Source organism: Tachypleus tridentatus, chromosome 10, assembly GCF_004210375.1.
Source record: "Tachypleus tridentatus isolate NWPU-2018 chromosome 10, ASM421037v1, whole genome shotgun sequence".
Lineage (NCBI taxonomy): Eukaryota > Metazoa > Arthropoda > Merostomata > Xiphosura > Limulidae > Tachypleus > Tachypleus tridentatus.
Genome location: NC_134834.1, coordinates 102,428,178 through 102,441,452, shown reverse-complemented (window position 1 = coordinate 102,441,452; position 13,275 = coordinate 102,428,178). Strand labels below are relative to the sequence as shown.

The 13,275-nt window shown below is 31.9% G+C and overlaps 1 protein-coding gene across 3 annotated transcripts in view; it reads left to right on the top strand.

Annotated features, from left to right (window-relative positions):
- LOC143229990 (tumor protein p63-regulated gene 1-like protein) overlaps window positions 1–13,275 on the top strand; it is a 65,066-nt gene extending 51,791 nt beyond the window's left edge. For 2 of the 3 annotated variants that reach the window (XM_076462928.1, XM_076462927.1), the window contains exons 5-6: window positions 3,378–3,476; window positions 7,167–13,275. In XM_076462928.1, the coding sequence (XP_076319043.1) occupies window positions 3,378–3,476; window positions 7,167–7,488 (421 nt within the window). In that variant the 3' untranslated portion in view covers window positions 7,489–13,275. The remainder of the gene's footprint in view (window positions 1–3,377; window positions 3,477–7,166) is intronic. The other variant, XM_076462929.1, reaches the window with a different exon arrangement.

Sequence of the window (13,275 nt, the reverse complement as noted above, 5' to 3'; positions counted from 1 at the left end):
ATACATCTTAATTTGTATGTTCATCTTTCTCTTCAATTCACATATGATGGAGGAATATTCTGTTCACATCTCTTCTCTTTGGGTTAGTTATGGAAATGTATTTTTTTAGTCTCAATCCCCACCCATCACATATCTTATTCATCTGGGGGTTTCTTTATCGATTCATTTGTGGGAGTGGGTCTTAGTCTTTACATCTTTGAGACATTGAACTTGTTGTAAAAATGGGATTTGTCTCTTTTTGGGTGCTCTGTCTTCACGTGAAGATGACCTAAGAAGGTCAAAATGTTGTTCTCTGCTTTATTTTGGTAAAAGTATTAATACCTATACCAGCCATCCTGAGATATACATACCTTCTACCTGTAATAGAACATTCTAAAATCTTTTCTTTTATACAATGTTTTATGTTTTTTTATCTTAAACTGTAACATTACACCAAGGAATTTTGAAACTCTTCTGTCTTATGATTTATTTCACAAAATACTTATTTTTTTACTGTTGTATGTTTCATCTCACTGGTGTATTAGGATATTCATGTGTAAGTGTTTTGTTTGTTTTATGTTAAAGACTTTCTTCACTGGAGGAGGATAATGTTGGTTTCCTCCTATTGTTTTACCTCACCATTTTTCAGGTCCTGATCATCTCTTGTTCATGATGAGGACCAGAAAGTGCTATATTACTTTATCTCAAACTTTTTCAGTATTTGTTAATAGCAAAAGTATTGAAAAACACAAAGGGTAAGAACCTGTGGAAGGACATGATCCCTAGCATTCTATCCAGACATGGTACTTGAGATGGAGAGAATAAATATTTCTGTCAGTTTTCCCTATAAGTTGCATGGTCACACAACAACTAGTTAAGTGCTGCACACATTCTCAGTAATGGTGAGGAATCTCAACACATTCATGGCCTTAATGACCCTGGTAATTTATAGGCTTAAAGCTCAAATAACCAACTGGTAGCATTGCAAAGCAGCCTAATGATCCAGTAAGGTTGTTGGTCTAAGAAAAACACCACCCTGAAAAAAGAAAAAAACTGGTAGTACACATCTGTACATTGTCTTGATAGTGGTGCACATGAAAAAAGTTCATTCTGCAAATGACTGAAAAGCCTAAAGGGAATCTTTATTTCCATCTTTCCTAGATTTGACTACATTAATATTATGTTGTTCCACATGTTCTTGGTGTTTCTCTTGATGTTGATTCTCTTATTTTCCAAACTTTCTTTTGCCAGATGTGCCACTTACATGTTGAAGTTGTGTAATGTATTCTATAGATCAAAATTTAGAAAATATCCTCACATTGTACTTTCATTTTCTGTTATATTCATTATCTGCTGAATATTTTGTCTTGTCAGTCACTCATCATTATTCCCACCAACTTTAATCACATATGTTTGCTCATTCAATACAGAAATTCATTTTCAAGTGGTATAACTACATTAAAAAGTGTTCCTGGTTTATATTAGAATACGTGCATACCAAGAGAGAGGGTCACAATTTATGGACAGATCTTTCAGTAGTTTAGATGTGGTTGATAATAAAATTTAGTATATCGTGTGATTATCTTTCAAGTTTGTAATTCTCACTGCATGTTTTTACTTTCTTTATGGTCTGAATTTAGATCTGGATTGCTGAAAGTGTCATGCTTATAGCAGGTATTGAGGATATATCTTTGTGTCAGGTCTCAAACTACCAACCTTGTTTTTGTAGAGTTTGCAGGGGTGTGAGATGAACTTTATAATTACAGCTGAAACCTGAGGTGACCAGTATAGGACTAGGCCCAGGTTGTGCATGCTCCAATTCAAGGTAGACAAGGGCAGCATGCATCTAGGCCTGGGCTATGTGAGCTCCAACACAAAGTTGGCAATATGGGATTAGGCCCATTCTGTGTAAACTTCAATCCAAGGTGGGTATTGAGCAGAAGGGAATGAGACCCAGGTTGATGAGGGGTATGAGATGACTTGGTTTTCACCTCAGTATTGAGATACAACCTAAACACTGTGGTATGTGTATAGCATCCTTGATATGCATCATTAATGGATTGTATCTGTCTAGGAAGTTTTGGATGATATTTCAAGCTGCTAGCACAAATCATTGTTTGCTCAAAGCATATCCAAAACATTTTAAACGTATGAAGTCCAATAACAATGCATCCACCTGTGGGACAGCAGTAAGTCATTGGATCTGCAATGCTAAAACTTGGGGTTCAGTTATCTACTGTAGACTCAGTAAATAGCTCAAATGCCATAAGTTTCCTTCCCTCTATCTAAACCTTTTCTCAAGCAATGTGTAGTGTCATTTTTGGAATCATAACCATGGTATTAAATTGGAATTCAATACTCTACTCTTTTTACATTTGGGAATTATGGGAGGATACCAAAGGGTTTTGACAACAGGATAAAACAGATATTAAAATCAACTTTGTTTTTTTATGACCATCATCTATAATTCTTGTGTACTTCAGAGTTCTTAGCCCCTTATGATACAGTATGTTGTCTAGTGTTATGAATATTCTAGAGTTTTAAACACATCCAAAACAGTATTAATCTTTAATATTCATTATTTTCTATAAAAAAAGAATATCATAGTTTCAGAATGTTTTCTATTTATGCATATGTATAATCAAACTTTAAATTTTTTGCTCTATGAAATATATATAGTATTAGATCAAGTCTGGTAAGTATATATCAAATAACAACCACTGTTACTGTCTCACTCAGTGTTGTTGTAATGAATAATTACCATGATTAACACATCTGGTATTAGGTCAAAATGACTGATCTATTTAATATTGGATTACCAAAACATCATAAACAAGTTGTTTGGTTGGATCATTGATGTGAGATCAGAAAACAAACACCATCATTTTGTAGTAGATTGTAGAATAAGTCCATGTAAGTCAGGTAAGATATATATTAAAGTAGCACCAGAGTTGATTCATTTAGTGTTGGATTCAAGGGCCGATTGATCCATTTTTTTGACTTCATATTTGTAAAGTGGTTCACATAAATCTATCAAGGTCTTAATATAAGTTGAAAGCTGTTGTTATTAGTTATATGGTTTGAAGACTGTTTCTTCAACAAGTTTTAGAATAAACCATTTCACATGCTTCTTGCTGTGTATCTTAAATACATCTGTATGGTGTTGTTTTAACTCCATGGGAATATTTGAATAACAAACAGTCTTATTGTTATTATTACCGTTTCCAAAAGTCTTCACATTTATCCTCTATTATGTAAGGTACTTCTTACTGTTGCTTATATTTTAAGAAAATAAGAGTATTTTGTAAATATAATTTTTTGGCAAACTAGTAAGCAACTGCTGATGTTTACATTGTAATGGTTCCCTTTCTCTGTCAATCTGTGGTTGCCTCCTATAGGAAGATACACAAGGCAGTTCACTACCTGCGTGACAGATTCAGTTATCATTTCCGATCTTCACCACAAGCTGAAAGCCAGGCAGATACAGACATGTTCAGGTGTGAAAATGTGCTGTAAATATATTCAAATATTGTGATGATTTGGTGTAACAGCACTGTAAAAAAACAGTTTTCTTCTAGGTTATTCTGATATGTACATTTATTATTCTAAATTTACTCTCGTATTATGAAGGACTTCCATCTTTGTTTTCCAAACTGGTCTGAGAAATTTTGCTCTCAAATTGAAACTCTTAGAGCCACAGTAGTACAAAAATGTTATGTTAAACTTGGACTGAACTTTTATACTATGGAGTAAGGCAGTAGTCTTCCAATAACAGTACAAGACAGTGGTCTTCCAATAACAGTACAAGACAGTGGTCTTCCAATAACAGTACAAGACAGTGGTCTTCCAATAACAGTACAAGACAGTGGTCTTCCAATAACAGTACAAGACAATGGTCTTCCAATAACAGTACAAGACAATGGTCTTCCAATAACAGTACAAGACAATGGTCTTCCAATAACAGTACAAGACAGTGAATGAAATCTCCAGTTCTAATCAGTATTAGGTCTTGTGTTGACAGTTATGAAATGTTATTTGACAATGTTTTGTATCATTAGAAAAGGTAATATATTTTTAGTTTCTACAGTTTATAATTGGACCAGCATGTTTGTATGTTTAGCTACATTTAACTGAAAGTTTCTTTTATGTTATTGCGACATGAATGGTAATATGAAATGTTTGCTTAAAATTAGTGTAGGATTTGTTATTAAACAAGAGAACATGTTTATGTGTCACAATTTTGTCACAAGTTGAACAAACCCCAAGTACTAAATGTAGTTTAAAAGCTATAACTGTTGAAGATATATAAGATATGCTGAAACTATGCAGAAATAAAAAGGTTAGAAAGCTGTGTATTACAAGTGAGAACTACATTAATATTATTACTAGATCTCGTATCCAAACTCTTAACATGTTATTATGTCATTACTGATAATTAATTTCTAAAATTCAGGAACATGACTCACCTCACAGCAGAACAACAAGCTTGCACTGCTAACTGCTGATAATATCTTTGAAAATTTTGTAAGTTTTAAAGAAAACTCCCATCTCTACATGTATTAATATGGATTGCACCAGCCTATGGTGTTATGACTGTAGTTCTCCACCAATCAGAGGACAACACATACCTAATGTGCAGTAAACCTAAGAAGTACTAATCTGAAATACATTTTCAGATTAGTAAACTGTTAAAATTGCACTGATGTGTGCTGTTTCTGCTGTAATACCAAACCATCAAGTGCTGTTAAATAATGTCAGGATTAAGTATTAACTTTAACACATAAACTTGTGATGATTTTTAAATGGAATGTTTTTACCTCTACACATTAATTACAATAATGTTCTTGGAAGTGTAATGAAAACCAACTCTAGATAAAATGGTGACTGTTTTGATAGTTCTAAAAGTTATCTAGGTAAACCCTGGCATACTACATAATACAATGTTGTTGCCTTTTCCTTGGTTTTCATGTTATTGGTATTGCACTGTACATAAATAAGTATGATTTGTTTATTTTAAGTAAAATAAGATCACTTTGTTGGTCATAACTTTTGAATTTTGGTATCATAGGTTTTGTGGTGTCTTACTTTTTTACTCTGATATGTTAAATGTTTTTCATTTTCCTGAAGATGTCACTTATCTCTCTGAAGTCGCATTATACAGTGAGAGTTTTTTAGTCTCACTGGTATTATACAGTGAGAGTTTTTTACTTTCTCCCTTCCTTCACATTACATTGGTTTATTCCACAACTCTATTACCATGTGAATAATCATCCTCTTGCTTTCCAACACAACAGTGACCCATATTTTTATTAGCTTCTGAACTATTGAATCAAAATACAGAACACTTAAGAATAATTGTAATTTAGCTGCAGGTATTTCTATTTTTAGATATTACTGGTACTACTACTACCACCACCATCGCTAATAGTAGTAAATAGTAGAAATTAATTTCCAATTAGAAGAAGCTACGTACTTAGAATAAAACTATAAATTAACTTAGCAGTCAGTATAACTACTTGAACATATTTGTCTTATTTCTAGTGATAATGAATAGAAAGCATTATTTATTCAAGTGGACATCCGTTGACAACATTTTCTATCATAATCTCAAGAACATGAGGTTCAACCAGTTTAGGAAATTTAAGATTGTTCTGATTACATATATTAAATAACAATGCCAATCTAATTTTATAATAAAAGTACAATAACAATAATAACATTCAGTATATTTTAACTGTTTACAGAAAACTTTTAATGAAAGTAACAATAAATAAAAGATATAGTATATCTTATTTATGTAACAGAACATTAGCTGTGGGTTTCAGCTACTGTTTTAGACATAACTATATTTGAACCTTAGTATCATGTGCCTGATTTTTCTCACATTCTCCTTATTATTAAAATATAACCAAACATAATGTGTAAAAAGATACAAAGTGAGAAATAAAAAAATGAAATACAGAGAACAACAACATGTTGAGGAAAATATATAATGCATCTAACACTAGCACTCTAACTAACCTCTAATAAACAGATTGAGCTGACTACAGGAAGTTAAATATTCTACCCTAGTATGAACTTTATGCTGTGATTGGCTGAGTTTTCATCATGTGGTATTTAAGGTTTCATGCTACCTTGAGAAACTGGTCAACAGATTGCATTAATGTTACTCATTTATCAAAGGCATTGCCATGCATGCATGATGCCACAGCATAACTAAAAACAATTTTTTTTTTCAGCATAGTTAAAACGTGCTGATTTAGTTAGGCTTAATTATGATATGGATGTATGGTGTAGATTTCAGTTCCTTACAGATGAAAAGTTGCAGTCTTTTAATCAGAAGAACCTTGCTGAAGATAGTATTTGCTTCACAATAAAAAAAATCATTTCATTTAGACCTAATTTACAAACAACATTAGAAATTTTTCCAGCACTTTGAAACTAAACAGATGTGTTTTCTCACATGTGACCATACTAATAATGAGTTGTTACATTTTAAAAATTAACCATTTCTAAATCTTGATGATTAATCATTGATTTTTAAAATGAGAACAAAATTTTCAAAGAAATGTTAAATTTTAAAGGTCTACATGTAGATGTAAGCTAAGTATATTATGGGACAGTGCTAAGTAATTAGGTTTTAGTAAAATTGAAAAAATAATAGGTAGATACTAAAGTGATTCAGTATTACACTAAACAGTACCACAAGGAAATACAATTTAGACCTATAGTTATACAAATAAATTATACAGTTTGTATTCTGCTATAGATGAACCACATATGAGACTTGTGACAGTTTGTGTTTTTGGTGTCATGAACTACAGCCATCAGGTGAACCTAAATAGTCTTACAATGTCATAACACATATTCATGACAGTGGGTTTTCCTTATGTCATGAACTATGCCCATAAGTGCATATGAACAATGGTGCAGCCTCACAAAACGTGCTAATGACAGCATGTGACTAAGTAAAAAAAAATTTTTTTTTTTTTTTAAAGACTGTTACAGTGTCTTATGTTGTTTTAACTGTGACAGAGTAAATCTGTTTTCTTGGGGGACACTGTTGTAGTCTCTTGTTATATTGTATTGTTTTAGGTAAGACAAAGTAAAACTGTTTTCTTGGAGGGCACTATTACATCCTCTATTTGTTGTTTTATGATATCGTTTCTAAGTAATTTTTTTTTCAGTAAAAGAAACCAGAATGGAGTGTGCTGTTTTTGGAATTCGAGAGAACAGTTGCCTTTCCTGAAGAAGTGGAATCCTTGGTCTCGAGATATCCCCTGGATTACTTTAACTTCACATCCTCTTGTTCAGCAAGATGGTCACAGAAAGACTAACTACGACATTGATAACTTTTCTAAAACCTTAGTGGAGCTTCTGGAGAGTAAGAAAATGTGCGAGATAAAGTATCAGCCCGTGATTATTGAAAATTACCTCGGCCTTGTCTCTGCTTTTCACAATGCAAATCATTTTGGTTACTTTAAGTCCCATGGAAAAGTTAGTTTCTAAGCACTTTATTAAATGTAGTTGTTCACCTGTGTAGACAGTCATGCACGTAGTCACTGTGTTGTTCAGTAAGTATAAGTGTCAAACCTGTACCAGTTTTGGAATTTCTAATAGTGTGCATGCTTTTATGAAAAGTATCTAGCTTGAACCACATGGAATGTTTATGGTCCGTATTCATGTATATAGTAAATTATCATTGTAAGATGATAAAAACTATGAATGTTTTAAGTATGTACTTTCTTGCAATGGAACCAGTAACTGCTGAAGATTAAAGTATAGGTAAACAAAACAGTAAACACTTGTGAACTGTTAGTTTCCTGTTAAAGAAATTCATGGTACTTTATTAGTTAGTTACAATTCAGTTTATCCACATCATTATTCAATAAACAGAAGTTATTTACAAGTGATGTTAATTAAAGGTATGTGGTTAAACCAAGATTACCTGTTTTAACTGTTAATGAACTCAAGTTTGATTAAACAAAAAAACATAAAGATTGGAAAATAGATAGTGAACAGGAAATATTGGTTATCTGAGTTTTGTGATTGAATACTGACTGTGACGTATTATTGATTACAAAATAAAATTGTGTTGAATACCTAATAACTAGAAATGTTAATAATCTAAGATTTGTTTAAAGTGCAAAGACTGGGTGGGATTAGTGGTCTGAGTTTGGTATAAATGTATTGAACAGGAACATTAACTTTAGATGTGGTAATGGTTTAGCAACTAGGGAGTTTCGTGAATATATGTTGAACAGGAACATTAGTAACTAAAAGTGTAATACTAGTTTAGAGACTGAGAGGCAGGGGGAGCTAGTTGTCTGAGAATTGGTAAATATGTGTTGAACAGGAATATTATTTACCTGAAATAAAGTAAAAGTTTAATGTCTTAAAGAATGTTATAGGCTTCAACATTGTATTTTGACCAAGCAGTTTTGTAATCTTAGGTCTTGTAAATATTAATGATCTGATGCATTACAATTGTTATAGTAACTTCAAAGTGTTAGATATGTTGGGATTTTCAACTGTTACAGTGACCACAAAGCCCAGCATGGTCTGTTGGTTATGGCACTTGACTTGTAATCTGGGGGCACTATAATGTCATGGTCAATTCCACTGTTCATTGGTGAAATAGTGGTCCGAGAGTTGGAAGTGGATGATGATGACTAGCTCCTTTCTATCTAATCTTACACTGCTAAGTTAGGGATGGCTAGTGCAGATAGCTCTCTTATAGTTTTGCATGAAAATTAAATAGCAAACAATAATAACTAGTGACCACAGAATGTTAGTTGTGTTAGATTTTATAATCGCTATAGTGACCACAAAGTGTTAGTTATGTTAGGTTTTATAACTGTTATAATGACCACAAAGTGTTAGTCATGTTGGAATTTATAACTATTATAGTGAACACAAAGTGTTAGTCATGTGGAAATGTATAACTGCTATAATGACCACAAAGTGTTAGTCATGTTGGAATTTATAACTGCTATAGTGACCACAAAGTGTTAGTTATGTTGGAATTTATAACTGCTATAGTGACCACAAAGTGTTAGTCATGTGGAAATGTATAACTGCTATAATGACCACAAAGTGTTAGTCATGTTGGAATTTATAACTGCTATAGTGACCACAAAGTGTTAGTCATGTTGGAATTTATAACTGCTATAGTGACCACAAAGTGTTAGTCATGTGGAAATGTATAACTGCTATAATGATCACAAAGTGTTAGTCATGTTGGAATTTATAACTGCTATAATGACCACAAAGTGTTAGTCATGTTGGAATTTATAACTGCTATAATGACCACAAAGTGTTAGTCATGTGGAAATGTATAACTGCTATAGTGACCACAAAGTGTTAGTCATGTTGGAATTTATAACTGCTATAGTGACCACAAAGTGTTAGTCATGTTGGAATTTATAACTGCTATAATGACCACAAAGTGTTAGTCATGTTGGAATTTATAACTGCTATAATGACCACAAAGTGTTAGTCATGTTGGAATTTATAACTGCTATAATGACCACAAAGTGTTAGTCATGTTGGAATTTATAACTGCTATAGTGACCACAAAGTGTTAGTCATGTGGAAATGTATAACTGCTATAGTGACCACAAAGTGTTAGTCATGTTGGAATTTATAACTGCTATAGTGACCACAAAGTGTTAGTCATGTTGGAATTTATAACTGCTATAATGACCACAAAGTGTTAGTCATGTGGAAATGTATAACTGACATTGTGACCACAAAGTGTTAGTCATGTGGAAATGTATAACTGACATTGTGACCAGAGTGTTAGTTATGTTAGGTTTTATAACTGTTGTAGTGACCACAGAGTGCCAGTCATGTGGAAATGTATAACTGACATTGTGACCAGAGTGTTAGTTATGTTAGGTTTTATAACTGTTGTAGTGACCACAGAGTGCTAATTATTTTAGGTTTCATAACTGTGACTCTGAAGTATTTGTGATTTAAAGTTTACTAAATATGTAGTAAGATTCAATTTTAAGTTAAAATTATGAAGAGCAAGAAATATGGATGATCTAAAATACTTTAGATCAGGGAAATTAGAACAAATGGTTGAAGGACTTGTTATGTTACACAAGATAAACAAAAGGAAGACAATACAGTTATGTACTTCTGACTGTTTCATTAGTAATTATTAAGAGGAATATAAACTGAACTTCACTAAGTATGATGGGATGGTAATTATGAAAACAAGAAAAGCTTGTCATGAACAAGTGGAGTTTTATTTTTTTATCAGTAAATATGAAGATTATAAGTACTGAAAATCAGTAGGTGGGACACTGTTTATTTTGACTAAGGTAAATATAAAAAAACTTAAAATTACTAATTTGGACAGCTTTCTTTAGTTAAAAGTAAAGGGACTAGCAACAGTTGACAATAACAGTTTTTAAATGTTTTATTAGGAGTGACACAATATGAGTAGGCCATGATATATTACTTACAGAATGATACACTCCACAACAACAAACCTCTATAATCTTAAAGTAACACATAATCAGACTATTAAGAATTTAAGATTGTTTTTAATCTAGTGTGGTTTACCATTACCAGTATAGCTCTGTTATAGGTAAAATAATTCTGCAATAAAAATTGTACCTTCAGTGTATGCTTGTACAACTGGTGCAAGCAAGACGTCTTTAATTGTTTTATTAATCATCTTTGAATTATAGAAATTAAACTTTTGGTCCACTGGATATATATATATAAAATTGACAATTTTATAAAAAGGATTATTTTCTTTTTCTACTCAGAAATGTATTCAATGAATCATGATGGGGCACTTCTGTACCTGTATCATATCATTGGAGAAAAATACCATAACGTTCTTGTGAATCATTTGTAACTTACTATTCACAGGAAGAGGACATTAAGATATTAAATGTAAAACTAAGATTCTCCTTCACTAAATGTAAAATTTATAGAAGGACAAAATCGAACAGGATTTCCCTTTCTTACATATAAATAACCATGGAATAACAAATTGTAGGAAAGGGTTTTGCTGTAATAGGTATAAAGATTGTGGAAGGACCTAAAGTAAAACAGGGTTTTGCTCTAGTAAGTATATAGACTGGAAAAACGTAATGTAGGACAGGGTTTTCCTTTAGTAACTATAAAGACAGTAGAAGTACGTAAAGTAAAATAGGATTTTCTTTTAAGTGTAAATACTACAAAGTGAACTGAAGTGGGGCAAGGTTTTCCTTTAGTAAGTATAAATACTGTGGAAGGACCTAACTTTAGTAAGTATAAATACTGTGGAAGGACTTAACTTTAGTAAGCATAAATACTGTGGAAGGACTTAACTTTAGTAAGTATAAATACTGTGGAAGGACCTAACTTTAGTAAGTATAAATACTGTGGAAGGACCTAACTTTAGTAAGTATAAATACTGTGGAAGAACTTAACTTTAGTAAGTATAAATACTGTGGAAGGACTTAACTTTAGTAAGTATAAATACTGTGGAAGGACCTAACTTTAGTAAGTATAAATACTGTGGAAGGACTTAACTTTAGTAAGTATAAATACTGTGGAAGGACTTAACTTTAGTAAGTGTAAATACTGTGGAAGGACTTAACTTTAGTAAGTATAAATACTGTGGAAGGACTTAACTTTAGTAAGTATAAATACTGTGGAAGGACCTAACTTTAGTAAGTATAAATACTGTGGAAGGACTTAACTTTAGTAAGTATAAATACTATGGAAGAACTTAACTTTAGTAAGTATAAATACTGTGGAAGGACTTAACTTTAGTAAGCATAAATACTGTGGAAGGACCTAACTTTAGTAAGTATAAATACTGTGGAAGGACCTAACTTTAGTAAGTATAAATACTGTGGAAGGACCTAACTTTAGTAAGTATAAATACTGTGGAAGGACCTAACTTTAGTAAGTATAAATACTGTGAAAGGACCTAACTTTAGTAAGTATAAATACTGTGGAAGGACCTAACTTTAGTAAGTATAAATACTGTGGAAGGACCTAACTTTAGTAAGTATAAATACTGTGGAAGGACCTAACTTTAGTAAGTATAAATACTGTGGAAGGACCTAACTTTAGTAAGTATAAATACTGTGAAAGGACCTAACTTTAGTAAGTATAAATACTGTGGAAGGACCTAACTTTAGTAAGTATAAATACTGTGGAAGAACTTAACTTTAGTAAGTATAAATACTGTGGAAGGACCTAACTTTAGTAAGTATAAATACTGTGGAAGGACCTAACTTTAGTAAGTATAAATACTGTGGAAGGACTTAACTTCAATGGGGTTTTGCTATTCTAATTATAAAGATTATAATACCTAACATTAGACAGGAATTTGCTCCAATAAGTGTAAATATTATAAAACCTAGCATTAGACAGGATTTTGCTCTAATAAGTGTAAATATCATTAAACCTTACATAGGATAAGGCCTAGCTTTAGTGAGTATAAATACTAGGAACTAATGTAGGACAGAGTTTTTCTTTAGTAAGTACAAGGCTGTGGAGTGACTGATATAAAATAAGCCAGGATTTTATTTTAGTTAGTGACAGGTAGGATAGAGAGTTCATTCAAAGTTTGATGGGCTTCAGTAATGGCAATAAGGTTGAACACCAGTAAGTAGTATATTTTTAGAACTGAGCTTTTACCTAGTATTTTTATTGTTCTAAAAACCTATAAATATGGCAAGGGAAAACCAGTAGAATTGAACATGAGTGTGTGAGAAATTATTTCTTTTTAGTGAAATTCTTGGGAAGATTAGGGAATAATTTTTTTTGTTTTGAAAAGGTTTAGAAAAGGATATTTACCCACAAGACAAGAAGCCTGTATGACTCATATTTGCCAAAATTATCAAAAGTTTAACTTAGACATTAGTGTTATATCTGTGTTCATCAGATAGGGCAATCATTTATATAGCATTAAATGTGATATCAGATATAGCCATGTAACAAAACAATCAAACATATATTGAAACAGCATGCACTCATCTATAGCTTATATATCTATATATTATATATAGGTAGGTAGTTAATATAAGTGAAGTAAGAAAATGTTATGTTTTATCACATAAATATGAAGGTCCTGTTCTCGTTTAACGTATAACTTGTTCTACTTACGATAAAATAGCACACAGTGCATGCACATATCTAGCTTATGTTTAAACTGGAGATCTTCCTAGCATAATGTTAATTTATTATGCATATTTTTTGAAACCAGTAACTTGTAATAGCCATAGATGCAACCCTTACTGTATATTAAAAGATATTAAAACCAATTTCTTCATGCTA